The sequence below is a fragment of the Artibeus jamaicensis genome, unplaced genomic scaffold, assembly GCF_021234435.1.
Source record: "Artibeus jamaicensis isolate MK-2021 breed Jamaican fruit bat unplaced genomic scaffold, CSHL_Jam_final contig_64, whole genome shotgun sequence".
NCBI lineage: Eukaryota > Metazoa > Chordata > Mammalia > Chiroptera > Phyllostomidae > Artibeus > Artibeus jamaicensis.
In genome coordinates, this window is record NW_026521911.1 from 5,624,790 (window position 1) to 5,644,404 (window position 19,615).

The 19,615-nt window shown below is 38.2% G+C and overlaps 1 protein-coding gene and 1 pseudogene across 3 annotated transcripts in view; one reads left to right on the forward strand and one right to left on the reverse strand.

Annotated features, from left to right (window-relative positions):
- RSF1 (remodeling and spacing factor 1) overlaps window positions 1-19,615 on the reverse strand; it is a 121,851-nt gene that overhangs the window by 7,876 nt on the left and 94,360 nt on the right. For all 3 annotated transcript variants that reach the window (XM_037138564.2, XM_037138563.2, XM_037138565.2), the window contains 6 exons: window positions 16,993-17,047; window positions 13,720-13,829; window positions 8,032-8,099; window positions 6,467-6,674; window positions 4,771-4,991; window positions 2,141-2,329 (listed from right to left, as the gene is read on the reverse strand). In XM_037138564.2, coding sequence (XP_036994459.2) covers window positions 2,141-2,329; window positions 4,771-4,991; window positions 6,467-6,674; window positions 8,032-8,099; window positions 13,720-13,829; window positions 16,993-17,047 — 851 coding nt within the window. The remainder of the gene's footprint in view (window positions 1-2,140; window positions 2,330-4,770; window positions 4,992-6,466; window positions 6,675-8,031; window positions 8,100-13,719; window positions 13,830-16,992; window positions 17,048-19,615) is intronic.
- LOC119044279 (ubiquitin-40S ribosomal protein S27a-like) lies at window positions 14,062-14,389 on the forward strand (annotated as a pseudogene).

Sequence of the window (19,615 nt, forward strand, 5' to 3'; positions counted from 1 at the left end):
GTGGCATAACATCTATATGCTGGTACTTCTCACATTTGTTTTAGGTAACCCCTAAATTCCAGACTCGTGTAACAAATTGCTTACTTGAGATCTATGATTGAATTCCTAAACAGATACCTCAAACCCAATGTGTTACTGGAGCTCCTGAACCCCCATCTCAAACTTGTGCTGTTCTGGTTTCCACCATTTTAGTTACTGGCAACTCTATTCTTCCAATCGCTCAGTCATCCTTGACTCTTCTCCTTCTCCCATCTAACCCAACAGACAGTAAATCGTTTGGGTCTACCTTCCAAGTACCCTATGATTTGACTTTTTCATCCCTTTACTGCTAATGCACTAGTCTTCCTACCTGACATCATCTCTCACCTGGTCTACTTCAGTGGCCTCCCACCTGACCTCCTAGATTCAGACCTTGCTCCTTTCAACTTGTGTGTACCACAGCTACCATACACAAAAACCTAAGTCAGATTATATCACTCCTTTGCTCAAAACCCTCCAATTATTTCTCATCTCACACCGAATAAAACCCAAAGTCTATATACAATGGCCTACTGCACTACCCAATAATGGTAGCCAGTAATCACATGTGGCTATTTTAAACTTAAATTAACTAAAATTAGATAAAAACAAAAAATTCAGTCCATCGGTTACACTGGCCACCTTTCAAGTGCAACAGTCATAGAATACCAATGGCTACTATTTTGAACAGCACAGATGCAGAACGTTTCCATCATTGCAAAAAGCTCGGCTGAATAGCACCAGCACCCATTAGGGGTTGGGCAAAATATTTTTGTAAAGAGCAGTCTCTATTACAACTACTCAACTTTGTGGGAAAGCAGTACAGATTATATGTAAGAACACGGACATGGAACTACGTTACATGTAACTCAATTTACAAAATCTTTATTTACACAAACAAGTGGGCTGTAGTTTGCTGCTACTTTTTTATATGATCTGGGCCCTGTTATCTCCCTGCATCATCTTATAGTTTTCTTCCCCTCACACTTTCTCCTACGATCTGGTCTCCTTTCTATTCTCCAAACGTGCCAGGTACAAATTTGACTCAAGACCTTCATGTTGTGGCTTTATCTGCCTATATTACTCTTTTAGTTATCTGCATGACACCCCCCCCCCACATTCCCTTCAGGTCTTTACTCAAATGTCTTCTTAGTGAGATATTCCAGTAGTATCCAATCTGAGATTCCAACTACTCTCCCAACCCAACGATCTCCCCCCTTTTTTTCCTACAGCATTTATCTCCACCTAATATATCATATATTCTGGTTACTTGTTTGTTGTCTTTCTCCCCCCTAAGAGTTACATGGGGGAATTACATGTTCATGGCTCTTTTCTCCACTCCCAGTGCCTAGAAAAGTGAACAGTTCAACAAGCATTTGTTTTTAATAGTTGAACTAATGAATTTGTTTGTTTTTAATGACACACAAAGATAACATACACTCAACCAGATGTTCACCTTCCTTCTTTGGCCGTCCCTCTCCAACACCCCCCCCCACCAATGGCATAGGCTCAAATCGACAAAGATCTATGAAAGCAAATCTTTAAAACATAAACAATGGAGAATTACATACACAAAAGAAAAAAAAAAGGTGAAGATTAGAATCATTTTAAATGAACTTGGGAAGAGTTCTGGAACAATGACAAAGACTAAACAGACACCCCAAACTCCTATTTTCGAGCTTTTCCTAAACTTCTAGTAAGGGATGCAGCTACAGCTGTTAAGAAACGAAATAGCTGCTTACTCTCAAGGTGAAAAGAAACAGTTACAATTTCAGCTTTTCAGGTCATCAAATTGAAGGAAATTATTTCAAAATGAGGGCCATAAGTAGTATGGGAGCAGAAAAAATCTTGCTCAGGTTTCAATTTTCTGAGGCTTTTCTAGTTTCAATGAAAATTTTAATTATTACAATGGAGACCTTAAAAATTTTCATTTATAAATTATAAAGTATCATTTACTTAAAGTACAATAGTGACCAGGCAATAAAATAATAGGTTTTGTCTCAGAAATATTAGTGGTTATTCTGAATTTCTTAGAAATGGTATAAAGTCACAATCCTCTTACTTTACTAACTTCTACTTCTGCCTTTTTCGAACTTTGGTAAGTTGGAAATCTATTCCTTACCTTCACTGTCTGAGCTGGAAAGCCTACGCTTGTGAACCCGTCGGATTTCTTTACCACGTCGTAAACTCTTCTGGGAGCCGTCACTCTCTGAATCTTCTTTGTAGTTAATTTGTCTTTTCTGGTTCCTCCTTGACCGCCTTCGCCGAGTTTCTACATAATCATCACTCAAGTCATCACTAAAATCACTTTCTATCAGAAAAAAGGAGTGAAAAGAAGTCATGTGCAAAATTTAAGTCCATTAATAGAAATGTTAAGGAAGTGTAAAGCTACTGAGCAGAGTTCATTCATAACAATTTTTAAGTGAATAGTAACTCTTAAGTCCCTTATTTTCTTTTTAATAATCAGTAAATCTTTAGGGCTTTTATGCCAACCTTCACAAATGTGTCTTATCAGCAATCAGCCCCCAAGATGAAAAGCTGTTTTATAAAGCCCTTAACTCATTCAGCTGAGAGCTGCTGCCCAGTCAGCCGCACAGCGGCCGCAACTGCTCTTCCCGCCTCACGATAACCAGCTAACCCTATGTGTGAGGCTGCACAGCCACCGTTCCAGCTTCACAATGGGCCACAGAGGTTCAGCTCCCTAACCAGAGAAAGAGTAAGGAGCCTGTCTCAAAGAAGTACAAAATCGGAGTTACATTTTTGGCTTTTTCCACGAGGAATTAAAATATGCTAAATACACAGGGCTAAAGCCTCAAAGCATTGCTAAATACTACTCTTCTTGTCACCTCTGATCAATAAGTCGGAGTCTGACAATGGCGCTGTGCAAACAGTTTTTTAGGAGTGCTAACAAACTACTGAATTATCACATCCACCCTGGTTCTCTAATGGACTTCAAACACTTCAGAATGGCTAGCTAACAGTTTGAAGATGTTCCCATTATCCAAATCTGGGACAAACTAAGCCTAACTAGTAATGGTAACATGTTATATCCACAGACTAAAATAAGAATCCACAAGTACATTCTGATATAAAGAAAATAAATATATAGGGGAAATGGGAAAATACTTCCTCCTATATATTTATATAGAATACAAATAATAAACATAAAAGGATAATGAAATTAGAAATTATCAACAAATGTTAAAACAGTAGGTGGCTCGGTGGCTTGGAGGACCGCCCTGTGCACTGAAAGGTGGCGGGCCCGGTCCCTGGTCAGGGTATGTGTGGGAGGTAGGTGCTGGGTGTTTCTCCTGTCCCGCGGCCCCCACCCCTCTCGATCTCCCCTTCCTTCCTCCCTCCCTCCCTCTTTAAAATCAAACATATCCTTGGGTGAGGAATTAAAAAAAAAAAAAAAAAACAACCTATTGGGCGAAACATCTGTTAAGGAACAGGAGATTTACATTATCTCAAATTATCTTCCTACAATTTACTTATTAATTACAAAGGAAAAAATAAGAGTCCTGGAGTATATGTATTAGCTCTGTAATATTCCTGCCAAAATGTATGATCTGAATCTAATCACAAAGAAACAGAAAACCCAAATTGAGAGACATTTTATAAAACAACTAATGTGTGTTCTTCAAAAATGTCAAGGACAATGAAGACAAAGTTTGAAGAATATTCCAGATTAAAGGATACTTAAAGAGAAATGAATGAGTAAAATATGTATTCTTGGACTGGATCCTAGACTAAGGAAAAATATTGAAATAAAGGACAGTATTGAGACACCTGATGAAACCTGAATATGTACTATTATAATAGTATTACACCAATTTAAGTTTTGATAACTGGACTGTGGTTATATAAGAAAATGTCCAGGCCCTGGCTGGTGTAGCTCAGTGGATTGAGTTCAGGCCTGCGAACCAAAGGATTGCGGTTCGATTCCCAGTCAGGGCACGTGCCTGGGTTGCAGGCCAGTTCCCAGCAGGGAACACATGAGAGGCAACCATACATTGGTATTTCTCTCCCTCTCTCCTTCCCTTCCCCTCTAAAGATAAATAAATAAATCTTAAAAAAAGAGAATGTCCTGTTCATAGGAAATAATCACTGATAAAAGGGTATGATGTTTTCCATTTACCAAAAAAGTTCGGAAAAAAAGATTAACAAAATAAAAGCTCCTTAAGCCTAGCAAGAGTCAAAGACGTAACACTCCTGCCTGTGCCACTTCCTCAGTAACATGAGAGCCACCTACCTGCCAACTCCACAGAGCACTAATGTCTGTTCTTCTGGTTACTGTCCCCCAATTTATCATTAATAATGATAAGCATATGCCATAACATTAATAAATGCTAATTCATAAAAATTAATGAGTCACCGACTGTGATCTAAACATTAGAGATAATTGATGATTCTTCTCTCAGATCAATAGCTAGACATCTGAGAAAAATGTTCTCCACTTATGATAATTACCCCCAAGAAACACTATGAAGATAAGTCTAGGTATGAAAACATTTGGCACTAAAAAGATCATCACAATCCTAAAGTGAATTTAGTATGAAGTTAACCTATCCATCCATACGTATTTTCTTAGAATGTATTTTATGCAAAAATTTTAGTTACTGCTGAATCATAATAGAATTCAGTTTTACCAGAAGGCTTATGCTATAACTGAATGGAATTTTACGAACTCTTAGTTCCTGAAATCACAAGAGTTTATTAAGGTGGTGTGATGTAGATACAAATTATTTTTACCAGAATCTCTACTATTCTCCTCAGACTCCTCCTCCTCATCGTCATCAGAATACTTTTTCTTTGGGGTTTTTCTCCGCAATCGCCTGCTTTGCCTCATTGGCCGGGAGGGATGTCGCCTCAGTCTTCGGCTACAGAAGTCAGCGTCACTGTCATCATTAGATGGCGGGTCTTCTTCACTTTCATCTGGATTTTCATCAGATACAACAAACTCATCTTGAGAGCTGTCCAAGAGAAAGCAGATGAATCAGGATGGCACACTTAAAACTGTGAACCCATTTTTGAGAGTTCTGAGTTTAAGTTCTAACAAGTCCAGTGAATCATTAAATACTGTTTAATGTAGTATCTGAATAATGGTATCAACTTTCCTAACATGAAGAAATTATTTGCTACCTCTCATTTTCTTAGGAAGCGTTATATAAAGATGAATTGACGATGACTTTATATATAAATTGCTTGAGCTTTTGAGATGTTCCTCGTGTACCTTAAATCCACATGTCCAAAGGTAAACTCAGTATTTCCTAACTTACCTTGCACTTCAGTTCCCTAGCCTGGTACTGGAACCTATCACCCATCCAGAAACTCAAATCAAAAATCTGGTATTTATCTTAATTTCCCCCTTTTCATTTCTCACATCTAATCATTTATTAATTCCTCCAGTGCACCCCTTAAACTTAGTATCTAAAGTCATCTCCTACCTGAACTATTCTCACCTGAACTATAGCAGTGCTCCAAGTAGTCTCTCACCTCTAAATCATTTCCTTTCAGTGTATCCTCCAAATAAATACCAGGATGAAGGTTTCTGAAATGTCAACCTCATTATTATTCTAGTGTTTAAAACCCTTCAATGGGTTTTCATCACCTTTAGGCTGGAGTACAAATTCCTGTGCACGACATACAAAAGACTCCATCATCTGTGTCCTCTTTATGTCTTGGTCACATTTCCTGCAGGGCACTCTCTACTTCTTTCCCGTATTTTGCTACATCGGGAGTTTCCCAACTATTACACGGTGGTTTATGCCTTAACCTATGTAAGTCTCAGGAACTTCTTTCCTCATCCTGCTTCTAATTCCAAACTTGTCAATCCAGCCAATTATTCATTCTTCAAATTTCATCGAACTGTATATTTCCACTCTGACCTCCCTGGATCAATCTGACTCTCTTCTGTACCCTAACTATGCCTTAACTGTATTTCAGTAGCAATCACACGAAGTGACTTTTTTGTGGTATAAAAGTTTGTCTTCCACTGGCAATCTGAGGACAACTCTGGATTATTGTTTCAATGGCTACTCCACAGAGAAAACTTTCCTGATACTCCGCAGTAAATCGCTTACCTCAGCTCGAACCTCTGAGGGTCACCAGAGAACAGTATCTAATTATTTGTACTTGCCTATTTCTCATATTTAACTGGCAACCTCTCATGAATACGCTGGCAGAAGGTGGCACAGAGGTACATAAAAAATGAATGCTCAATTGCAGCTAATGCATTTTGAATATTAAACAAACAACCATAAAACTACTTTAACCTAAAAAAGAACCAAGATAAGCATTCTGAAATCTGCTTTAAATATCCTGAAAATAAGAAGAGACTGTCTAAGTGTGTGAAAAACAAAAGCCCCATCAGAGCACAGCCAGCTTCTGTGCTAGCACTGTGGAAACCTGTAACTAAGGGACTGAGGTCTACCGGCAGACCACGTACCCATCGCTGATCTTGAATTCATCCTCACTCTCTTCTTCATCCAGGTTGCTGTCACTGTCCAGATCATTTAATCGCCGGCGTTTCTTCCGGCGAGCAGCTGCAGCCCTCTGGGGTCGTTTATTTTCTTTTCTTTCTTCATCCAGGATAGTAGAGATGTCTTTCCCACGGTGACCCGTGATGGTAGAGATATCTTTTCCCCGACCAACTCCTAAATTCAGGGGTTGAGGGTTAAAGGAAAGAGAGGAAATAAGAAAGACATGCAACTATATGTTTACTAAAAGCTTCCCTTTAATATCTGCAGACTATTCTTTCTTTAAAAATTTTTAAAAAGATTTTCTTTATCTCTTTTTAGACAGAGGGGAAGGGAGGGAGAAAGAGAGAAAGATAAACATCAATGTGTAGTTGCCTCTCACGCATCCCCCACTGGGGACCTGGCCCACAACCCAGGCATGTGCCCTGACTGGGAATCAAACCAGCAACCTTTTGGTTTGCAGGCCAGATTGAGATGCTCTGAGCCACACCAGCCAGGGCCAGGCTGTTCCTATTTGTGCTTAGCGGCTCTTTATTTGATTTTCTTCCTACAAGCATGCAGTTTTTTCATGACTGCAGCTGATAGAGCTCTTATCAAGAGAGTTTTGGCATTCATTTGTCCTACTAAATGGAAGTTCACCTTCTATAGAACATTTTTTTGTTTTACATTTTGATGTAATTCATACGTCATAATATTCACCCTTTTTTAAGTGTATAACTCAGGGTATTTTAGTATAGTCACAAAATTCTGCAACAATCACAACTAATTTCAAAACACTTTCATGACCTAAAAAATAAACCTCATACCTATTAGCAGTAACTCAAGAAATCTCTTCTTGAAAGTTGTCTTTTAGACATGGCTTTAGAAAGAAGCCAATCCATGTTTTGAAAAACAAACAAAAAGAACCTATGTTTGCAGGACTGAAATAGTGAGAATTCAGCAGCAAAGATATAAGAAAGGCACACCTGTCTGAAAAAGCTAGTGACCTCTTCAGTTCCACTACTAAAGGCCTACTTACTGTAAATGCTTCCCAGAGTTCTCATAATAACCAAATGGACACCACAGTGCTCCCCACTGCAGTACTGGTAACTGTATATAGCTCTTAAATTACCTTCAAATAATTCTCTATTAATGCCATGTATTAAAAAGTATGAAAACTAATTTTTAAAAAGTCAATTTATAGAAATCATGCAGAGTCCAATTATCCATAATTTTTGATACATTATAGCAGTACTGATCCAAAAAATAGAAAAATAGCCAAGTTTCACTGGGTTTTCTATTTGGAAGCAGAAGTAAAATTTTTATGTACTGCGGAGCATTTCTATTTTAAATCAGGTAATAAAACCAAATTCTTTTAAAGTAATTAGTAAGATCTGAGTCTACATACTTGACACTGTCCACACATTATTTTGAATCTCAGACTGTTACCATCAGCAGTGATCATGACAAACAACGGGGAGAAAAAAAAAACCCACTGCTCTAATCAGGGCATTTGAGTTATTTTAGGGACCGAAAGAGAATGATAAACACATACCTCCTCCATCAGCCTCTTTGATATCATCTTCTATAGCTTCATCGATTGCTTCATCAAACTCATCAAATCTAAAATATAGACAACAATCACATTACAACCTGTCCTGGCACAAGGGTCAGGAGTGTTGCCTCCGGAGTGAAAACTGTCAGAATGTGAAACTCACTGCTCTCTTCCACCCTGGGATGGTGTGACTTGGACTATATCCCCTCGCTCATATTAGCCTCCATTTCTTTTGTAAAATAGCACCTAATAAATAAATAGTTTTTTATTTGCAAAGATCATCTATACCAGGCATCAGTAAATATTTTTGTAAAAGGCCAGAGAGTAAATCTGCCAGGTACTGTAGACCATACAGTCACTGCTATAACTGACCGAGGCAGCCACTGCGGTACAAAAGGAGTCACAGACAATACAAGGAAATGAGCGTAGCTGTGGTCTAAGACTTACAGACATAGGTTTGAATTTCATGTTATTTTCATAGAATTTTCTTATTTTGGTTCTTTTTTCAACCTTTTATAAATGTAAAAACCACTTACAAGTCACAGGTTATATTAAAACTGACAGTGACTGGATTCGGCCCATAGGCCATAGTTTGCCATTCCCTAGTTACACAAATCACATGGTAAAGTAAGATAACAAAACTGGTGTCCCAAAAATAATACTAAGTATGAAGGTTATGTAAAATTCTTACAGATGGTAAGAATTTTAGAACTAAGTAAATGTACTTTATCTCATAAGGGCTGTTCACCTCAACTTAAAGGATAAAAACTAAATGATTTCTCAGACTTTATCATTTACAAAATTCCTTTCACTTTAGAACTGAGGCAGCCACAAAGATAAAGTGACTTGCCTAAAACTATGGTAAATACAGTAATTACTACCCATATTTCACTCTTTATATGTAGTTAATTAAAATAAAAATTCAATTCTGGATTTCCACTGAGGATGGAGGCATAGGTAGACACACTGTGCTTCCCCGCACAACCAAAAGGACAACAACAACTTAAGAACAAAAAAAACAACCAGAACTGACAAAATCGAACTGTATGAAAGTCCGACAACCAAGGAGTTAAAGAAGACACATTCATCCGGACCATTAGGAGGGCGGGAACAGGCAGCGGGGAGAAGAGGACTCAAGGCAAGGCGGGAGCTAGCAGACCGGGGTGCGCCAGGTGGCAGACTGGGGAACGGGGTGTGAAAGGCAGCAGCTGATGGAGCCAGCGGTCCCAACTTCATGCACAGATACACAGGGAGAAATTATTGGGGAGCAAGACAGACCGCTCGGTCCAGAGCCCCAGCTCAGGGAAATAAAGCCTCAAACGACTCACTGAAAACACCTGTGGGAGTTGAGGCAGAGGGAGAAACTCCCAGCCTCACAGGCGAGTTCATCAGAAAGACCCACAGGGTCCTAGAATGTACACAAGCCGACCCACATGAGAATCGTGCCCAGTCTGTTGTAGGCAGTGGGGGAAGTGACTGAAATCCAGCAGAGAGCAGAGCAAACACCATTGTTCCCTCTTGGACCCCTGCCCTACATACAACGTCACGTAGCAGTGACATATATTGCCCCACCCTGGGCAACACCTAAGGCTCCGCCCCTAACTACGTAACAGGTACATCAAGACAAAAAAAAAAAAGGCCCAAATGAAAGAACAGATCAAAGCTCCAGAAAATATACAACTAAATGACAAAGAAATGGCCAACCTATCAGATATATAGTTCAAAACATGGTGATCAGGATGCCTAGAGAACAGGATGAATTTGTTAGCAAATTAGAGAAAAAAATGAAGGCTACACTAAGTGAAATAAAGGAAAATATACAGGGAACGAACAATGACAAGAAGAGAACTCAAATCAACGGTGTGGACCAGAATGAAGAAACATTCAACCACAAGGAAATGAAGAAACAAGAATTCAGAAAAATAAGGACAGGCTTAGGAACCTCCAGGACATCTTTAAATGTTTCAACATCCAGATTATAGGGATACCAGAAAGAGAAGAGGAAGAGCAACAAGTGGAAAAGTTACTTGAACAAATAATAAAGGAGAACTTCCCCAATCTGGCAAAGGCAATAGACTTCCAGGAAGTCCAGAAAACTTAGAGAGTGCCAAAGAAGTTGGACCCAAGGAGGAACACACCAAGACACATCATAATTACATTACCCAAGACTAAAATGAAGGAGAGAATCCTAGAAGCAGCAAGAGAAAAGGGGACAGTTACCTAAAAGGAGTTCTCCTAAGGCTGTCAGCTGATTTCCCAAAAGAGACCTCATAGGGAAGAAGGAGCTGGAAAGAAGTATTCCAAGTCATGAAAGGCAAGGACCTACATCTAAGATTGCTCTGTCTAGCAAAGCTTTCATTTAGAATAGCCAGATAAAGTGCTTCCCTGATAAGGTTAAGTTAAAGGAGTTCATCATCACCAAGCTCTTATTTTATGAAATGTTAAAGGGACAGTTTGTCTAAAAAAAGAAGATAAAAAACATGTAGAGTAAAATGACAGCAAACTCACAATTATTAACAACCACACCTAAAACAAAACCAAAAACAAACTAAGCAAACTATACCAGGAACAGAACCACAGAAATGGAGATCACATGGAGGGTTAGCAACAGGAGTGGGAGGAAGAGAGAGGGGAAAAGGTACAGAGAATAAATAACATAGATGGTAGGCAGAAAATAGAGAGGGGGAGGGCAAGAGTAGTGTGGGAAATGCAGAAGCTAAAGCACTTATGACACAGGGACATGAACTAAAGTGGGGGAATGTAGGTGGGAGGGGGTGTGCAGGGTATAGGGGAGTGAAGGGGGAAATGGAACAACTGTAATAACATAATAAAATAGAAGTAAAATAAAAAATAAAAGGAAAGAAAGTAAAAAGATAAAACAAACAAAAAAACAAAAACCCACATGAAAAGCCAACAAGTGTTGACAAAGGTGTGTAGAACCTGGAAACCCTGTATATTACTGGTGGGAATGTAGGATGGTACAGCTGCCATGGAAAACAGCATGGAAATTCCTCAACAAAACAAAATGAAACAAACAAACAACACTACCATATGATCCAGTAATCCCATTTCTGGGTATACAGCCAAGAGGAAATGCTAATAAAACAAATGTCTCTCTCTTTTTAAAAAGATTTTATTTATTTATTTTTAGAGAGGGGGAAGGGAGGGAGAAAAAGGAAAGAAACATTAATGTGTGGTTGCCTCTTGCATGTTCCCTACTGGGGACCTGGCCTGCAACCCAGGCATGTGTCCCAACTAAGAATCAGACCAGTGACTTTAAGTTCTCAGGATGCCACTCAATCCATTAAGCCACAACAACCGTGGCCAAATCTGTTTCTTTTAACAACCACAATATTACATCAGGATTGACAGTCAATACAATTCTGATATAATGCTTGTTCTGAAAATGTAAATTTGTTCCAATGTGACTGATATAATACAAAATAATTCAAATATAACATGTAATTCGTCCTTGCTTATGAGTAATTTCATTTGTAAGAAACACTAGGTTAACATAAAAATCGGTACCTAACTGATTAGGAACACACCAAACACACACCGTAAACATCTATCAGTTACCTCAGCTTATCATGAGCCATGGAAGTTACAGCCACTTGCTTTTGGAGTTCTGGATGATTTCAAATAACAGTTGTCTACCACTACCCATAATTTACAAACAGCATCTCTCCTCACTTCCATAGACAAACTTCAAGGCTTTTTTTCAAACAAAAATATATCACATACAAGCCCTGGCTGGTGTAGCTCAGTGGATTGAGTGTGGGCCTACGAACCACACGATCACAGTTCGATTCCTAGTCAGGGCACATGCCTGGGTTGCAGGCCTGTTCCCAGCAGGGGGCTCACGAGAGGTAACCATACATTAATATTTCTCTCCTTCTCTCCTTCCTTTCCTCTCTAAAGATAAATAAATAAAATCTAAAAACAAACAAACAACAACAAAAAAAACAGTAGTCTTCAAACTGGCACAAACCTTTAAAAAAAGTCACATGAAGTGTTTATATTATTTCTTAACCATTTATCATGTGTCAAATGATACTGATTTTTATTACATTCCTATCATCCTCTTAAATGTGTCACTAATGAAGTTTTTGAGTGTGTGGTCATATTTACCATAATCCCTATGGATTTTATTGTGTGATTTTACACAGCATGGATATTTTTATAAATGTATGTATTCTTATAGCAGGACTGACTTTACACTCATATGTTTTATCAGTAGGCTACAGCTTCATCGGTTATAAGTACTTTTAATTTTTCAAAAATTTTTAAAGTAAAGAATTAAGAGGGACCCTGCTCCAATATATATTACAGATTTCCTTCTTACTGGTTCTACTGCATTGTATAAAGTTTTAATAATAACAACAGCAGCAAACTGTATACAGAGAGCTCTTCCATGGCCACTGATTAAAGTTTATAAACAAGCAAGTTCAAAGTTCTTTATTTTAAGAAATAAAGAACTAACATTTTATTAACTGACTTTGTTATTCAAGTTAAGAGACTGTTTTGGTGTTGTCTATATAAACCAGAGGTCAAATAAAAGGTGTTTTTTTTTCTTTTAAAGATTTTATGTATTTTTAGATGGGAATATTTATTATATTTCAGATGGCAAATATTGAAATAAAATATTTTTATTTATTTATAAAGATGGGAAGAGAGGGAGAGAGACAAAGAGAAACATCAATGTGTGAGACAAACACTGATTAGCTGCCTCTCTCACGTCTCCAACCAGGGGACCTGGCCTACAACCCAGGCATGTGCCCTGACCAGCAATTGAACCCGTGACCTTTCAGTTTGCAAGCTGGTACTCAATCCAGTGAACCACACCAACCAGAGCCAATAAAAGGTCTTAAATAAGGGAGGTTTAGTGGAATTATACTAGACTAGTCAACAATCAGAAGATAAGGTTTTAGTCTAGGTTTAGCTACTAAAAGCATGACTGTGCAAAAATACCTGTCTCTCTGTCCCTCCACCTCCCCCTCCCTCCCTTTCTGGTGCAAGACTGTAAACCAGATTATAGTTTTTCATTCAATTATTGATTCTTTCAATAGGCATTTATAGAACACTTACTATTTGTCAGTACTATGTTCACTGTAAAATATAAGGATGTATAGAACAGATATAGTCCTTAGTTTCAAGTTACAAGTCTAGTAGAAGTTTTAATTAAATAATTAAAAACATAATAACTGCAATTATGCTAAGTGATTTCAAGGACAACTTGTTGCTAAGAGACATATAATAGAGGGAGTTGATCAAGAGAATGAGTAAAAATGGGAGGGAAATTCTAGGCAGAGAAAACAGTATGTGCAAAGGGACTGAAAGAAGACAATGTCGCTAATGCTGAGTAAGGGAAAATGGGGAAAAGCCAACCACAGAGCAGAGTACACAGTGTTTCATGTGTCTTGTTAAAGGCATCAATCCTTATACCAAGTGCTACAGAAATCTGGGAAAGTATGTTATCCAGTGAAGGAGGACATGAGCGAAGTAGCATTTGGAAAAGAGCATTCATGCTTGTTGCTCTCAAATTCTGGTTCTAAAGACAGGAGGTAAGAAATATATATAAAACCACTATATATAATGATCACTATGATGGAAAAGCATATAATGGTTGTGTATTAATTAAAAAAACACTTTATACTTTCATTGTAACTATTTCCACATACTTCATACCTGTAACTTATACATTTTCGTGTTCTTGTTGATCTTCTTTCAAGCAAGTTTGCTTTGGACTTTTTTGAATCTTTTTTCTTTTCTTCATGATCTTCAGAAAAATCTGGCTCCTGATTTTAAAATATGATAATTAATACATGTTATTACTCAGGACAGAAAATAATTCCTTGGAATTAATACTTTCTATTGTCCTTCTAGGCAGCATATGTGAAAGACATGAAAAAGATGATCCCCACCAACTGAATAAACATGGCAACACTATGTATAGATTAAAAAATATCGATGCTCCAAACACTTCTATATTAAAATTGTTAGGTTTTTGTGAGTTTATAATGACCTCTTTTATCTAACTACAATATTCAAAAGGAGTCCACTCTTCATCTTGTGTTGAGAGTTCATGGTGGTGCTAAGAAAAGGAAAAAGTCTTACAGCACTCCCAAGAAGAATCAGCATAAGAGAAAGAAGGTTAAGCTGGCTGTCCTGAAATACTACAAAGTGGATGAGAATGGCAAAATCAGTCGCCTTCGTCAGGAGTGCCCTTTAGATGAATGTGGTGTTTTTATGGCCAGCACTTTGACAGACATTATTGTGGCAAATGTTGTCTGTTCTATTGCTTCAACAAACCAGAAGACAAGTAATTGTATATGGGTTAATAAAAGACATGAAATAAAAACAAAAACTTCAATACATAAGCTGAAGAAATGAAATAATGGATTTAGAAAAGGGCGTGATGCTGGGACTTCCAGCCAAGATGGAGGCATAGGTGGAAACTCTGTACCTCCTCACACAACGAAATTTAAAAACAACAAAGATTTAGAAACAAAAACACAACCAAAACGACAGAAAATTGAACTGTACCGAAGTCCGACAGCAACTAACCATTCAGCCAGACCGTTAAGAAGGGTGGAGACCACGGCCAGCGAAAGGGGTCCCGGCAGGGAAAGGTGATGGTTAGTGGACCCGGGCACAGGGAGGAAACAAGCAAACCCAGTAAGGCGTACAAGGCAACTGGCTGACCGGGGACACACATTCACACGCAGATAAACAAGGCAAAAAACAGGCACTGAGACAGACCGCATAATCCAGGGCCCCGGTGACGGGAAACAAAGCCTAAAAGCATGGATTAAAAAAACCTTGGGGGGTTGAGGTGCCAGGAGAGGCTCCCACTCTCACAGGAGAGTTCGTTGGAGAGACCCACAGGGTCCTAGAATGTATACAAGCCCACACACCCAGAAACCAGCACTAGAAGGGCCCAGTTTGCTTGTGGGAAGAGGCAGAGGGGACGGAAATCTGAGAGAGAGCGGAACAAGCGCCACTGCTCCCTCTCTGACGCTGCCCCCACATACAGTGTCACAATCCAGCAACTGGGTTGCCCTGCCCTGGTAAGCACCTAAGGCTCCACCCCTCATACATAAGAGGTGTGAGAAGACAAAAAAAAAAAAAAAAAGGCCCAAACAAAAGAACAGATCAAAGCTCAACAGCAAATACAACTAAGCAAGGGAGACATAGCCAACCTATCAGATGCACAATTCAAAAAACTGGTGATCAGGATGCTCATACAACTGGTTGATTTTGGTCACAAATTAGATGAAAAAAATGAAGGCTACACTAAATGAAATGAAGAAAAATGCACAGGGCACCAATAGTGATGGAAAGAAAATGGGGACTCAAATCAATGGAGTGGACAAGAAGGAAGAAGCTATCAACCAAACACAAAAGAAGGAAGCAACAAGAATTCAAAAAAATGAGGAGAGGCTTAGAATCCTCCAGGATATCTTTAAACGTTCCAACATCTGAATTATAGGGGTACCAGAAGGGGAAGAGTAAGAGCAACAAGTGGAAAACTTATCTGAACAAATAATAAAGAAGAACTTCCCCAACCTGGCAAAGGAAACAGACTTTCGGAAGGCCCAGGAAGCTCAGAGTCCCAAAGAAGTTGGACCCAAGGAGGAACACACCAAGGAACATCATCATTATATTACCCAAGACTAAAATGAAGGAGAGAATCCTAGAAGCAGCAAGAGATTAAGAGGACAGTCACCTACAAAGGACTTCCCATCACACTGTCAGCTGACTTCTCAAAAGAGACCTTACAGGCAAGAAGGGGCTGGAAAGTATTCCAAGTCATGAAATCCAAAGACCTACATCCAAGATTGCTCTATCCAGCAAAGCTTTCATTCAGAATGGAAGGGCAGATAAAGTGCTTCCCTGATAAAGTTAAGTTAAAGGAATTCATCACCAAGCCCTTATTATATGAAATGTTAAAGGGACTTATCTAAGAAAAAGAAAATAAAAAACATGTACAATAAAATGACAGCAAACTCACAGTTATCAACAACCGCACCTAAAACAAAAGCAAAAGCAAACTAAGCAAACAACTACAACAGGAACAGAACTACAGAAATAGAGATCACATGGAGGGCTAGCAACAGGGGAGTGGGAGGAGGAGAAGGGGGGGAAGGTACAGAGAATAAGTAGCATAGATGATGGGGAGAAAATAGGGGGAGGGCAAGAGTAGTGTGGGAAATGCAGAAGCTAAAGAATTTATGACACATGGACATGAACTAAAGAGGGGGAATGTGGGTGGGAGAGGGTATGCAGGGTGGAGGGGAATGAAAGGGGGAAATGGGACAACTGTAATGGCATAATCAATAAAATATATTTAAAAAAATAGAAAAGTGCATGATGCTGAAGTAATAGAACTCACCAAGACAAGCGTGCAATTTAATTAAAACTGAATGAAACTGTGTATGGAACTAAGAAAATTTCTTCATTTCAAATAAAATCCACATTACATGCACTTTCACTCATGAATACTTCTTAATTATACATTAGGCTAATAAGTGAAAAACAAGGAAAACTCTTCAAAAACGCCAAAATGTATGAACACCAATAGAAGGTTCTGATAACCACAAAACAATAGAATTAAAAATCAGATCTCCCTGAACCATTTATTTTGACACTTAGCATAAACAGCAGATAAAGAAGCTAAAAAAAAATGTATCCAACTTAGGATTAAAATTAAACCCCACCAAACTCCACACAGGTGAGCTATAAATTTGGTTTGAATATAATATTACGTTTTGGAGCTATACCTGCATGTACATAATTTTAATCATGAGGGCTTATGAGTGATTTCTTTAAGGTCCTTAAATTTCATTTTTAATAAAATAGGTATACTATTTATTTAAAACTATTCACATCATATAAAGTGTAATAAATTTTAGAACAATTATGGCAATCTCATCTTTTTACTATAAATGAGAAACTTACTTGCGGAGGAATGATGTTTTCGATACTGATACCCACATACACCAAGCGTTCTTTCCTTTAAAAAAGTGAAAAACAAGTAGACAAACAAAATGAGATTTGTTAAAAATAAAACTTATGGAAACAATACAACACAGAGAATACTAACATTATGATTTTATGGTAACAGCAGAGGCTATGTTATCTGTAAAACTTAATAGTACTGGTATCTGTGGGAGGCACAAAACTTCTTAAAGGATGAAAATTCTAGCTTTTAGAAGTGACCTACACAGAGGCAATGGGGTGGGAGGTTCAGTAGAAAAGGGGAAGGGGATTCAGAAGCACAAACTCACAGTTATGGAACAAGTCAGGGGGTGTACAGCATAGGGAAGAGAGTCTATAACATTGTCATAATTATGTATGCTGACTGATGGTTATTACATTTATTTTAGACACCATAGTGATCACTTTGTAAGGTATATAAATGTTGAATCACTATCTTGTACACCTGAAACTAATATATTTTATGTCAACCACAGTTAAAAGCAACTATTTTAGAAAAAGTGAAATAAAACCTGTAACTGAAATAGACAATGAAACCTCATGAAGAGTCATGCTGTAACTCACTGATAAAATGATTAGACAAACAGCCAACTGTGACTGAATAAAGTAGATCTTTGTCATGCCAGAAGTTTTTACTAATACTATATCTGTGTATACACAGCTATAATCTCATGATAGTAATCATCACTATAAAAAATAACTGTATATAACAGAACCGCATCAAGGTCCCAGTGAATGACATCAAGACCATTCACTCCATGCTGACAGTGAAGACAAAAAGCAATACAGCCACATGGACCTGTACCCTAGGATGCTTTCTTAACTGGCCTAAAAATACTAATTGGCCTAAGGATATCTTCACGTGGATTTAGAAGACTAATGACAAAAAACCTCATAGTTTCATTTCAAAGAAACAAAAGTTTTGTTGATATCGATGAACAAATTTTACATAACAAATTTCTATATACAGCTGGTGTTTTTTCTCCATTTCTTCCCAAGTTAATTTGATTCACCAAGGACAGCTGAGCTCTTACATACATGCCAGTATACACTGAACTGAACAGAAGTATGAAAGGCAAAAACAGGACTAGCTGAAATTCACAGGGAAGGCTTCATGGGTAAGTCAGAACTTGAGCTCTCTCTGTTATTATATATGTCTGACATGTCTGTGCTTACACTAACCAAGTTTATTGTGATACCAGTTTCCTTCTTTACACCTCAAAAATCTCTACTTCCATGTGACCATTATTTCTCTCCTTAACTCAATGGCAAGAAAGTCATATTCATATGAGGTCATATTTTGTCAGGCTTGTAAATACAAAGGTAAGACACAGTTCTTGCCCTCAACATTATTAACAGCTGACTGTTGTCCATCATGAACAAGTACAATGGAAACATGCAAAAGAGATTCTGAAAAAGAGCTGAGAAATTTAGGAAGGCTTTATAAACTTGAGTAGAATCTTGGAGGCAAGTATGATTTCTCATCACGGCCTTTTTTTGCTTAGTAATCTTACAGAAAGATACATTTTCCACCACTCCATTTCAACGCCTGCTCAGTGGTCACATGGGGCTCAGACTTCAGCATTACCTATAAATTTCCTGCTAAAATTTCCATTTCAGGAATCCTATTCTCTGACTTCTACTGGCTCACTTTCCAGCTCACTCCCTCTTGTACACTGATTTCAACAACTCCCTCACTCCAGGAGGCCCTCTATCCATTGAGCCTACCCTCTTTTCACTGTCCATCACTCCCTTCGTGTCCTTGCTTTCCCCCTTACCTGGCTCAGACTCCATGGTCCATCATTATAAATACTCCTTTGTATACACTTTCAATTCCTTGTCTCTTTCTCTCCTTCCCTCTGTTATATTACCTGGAAAATTCCAACCCTGATTAAAGCCAACTCTCTACTAGCAAAGCACTAGTAATAGTACTCTGGAAGTACAGAACTATTTGAATTCCCAAATAATTTCTGGCCCCAAGTTCTGAAAGGGACATTTATGAATCAGTTCAATGGACTTCGGAAACATCCAATTTCACAGAGCATCACAGCTCCATCTCTGTGGATAGTGCTGCTAGTCACTAATTACTCATTGAGACATCCTTCTTTTCCACCGAACTACACAGAGCCCTTTAAGGTAGAGACCACATAATATACTTCATGTTGATTATATTGCCTGGTACAAAGGAGCTGCTCGGTAAGTGTTGGATAAATATATAAAGGCATGAATAGGGGGAAGATGCTCTTTTTCTATGACAAAAAACCTCATAGTTTCATTTCAAAGAAACAAAAGTTTTGTTGATATCGAAATTACCACAGGCTCCTCTCCCAAATTCACAACTCACCATACAAACTGAACAGAAGTATGAAAGGCAAAAACAGGACTAGCTGAAATTCACAGGGAAGGCTTCATGGGTAAGTCAGAACTTGAGCAAGAGAGTATGCAAGGCTCTTAGTTGCTAGGATGAGTGCCACAGAAATTAGTTTTTGAAAAGATAGTTTAAAAAATATAAATAAAAATGCTCACTTTCAAAAACAGATGAAGCCACCTGGAATTTAATAGTTAATATGTTATTTACTTTAAA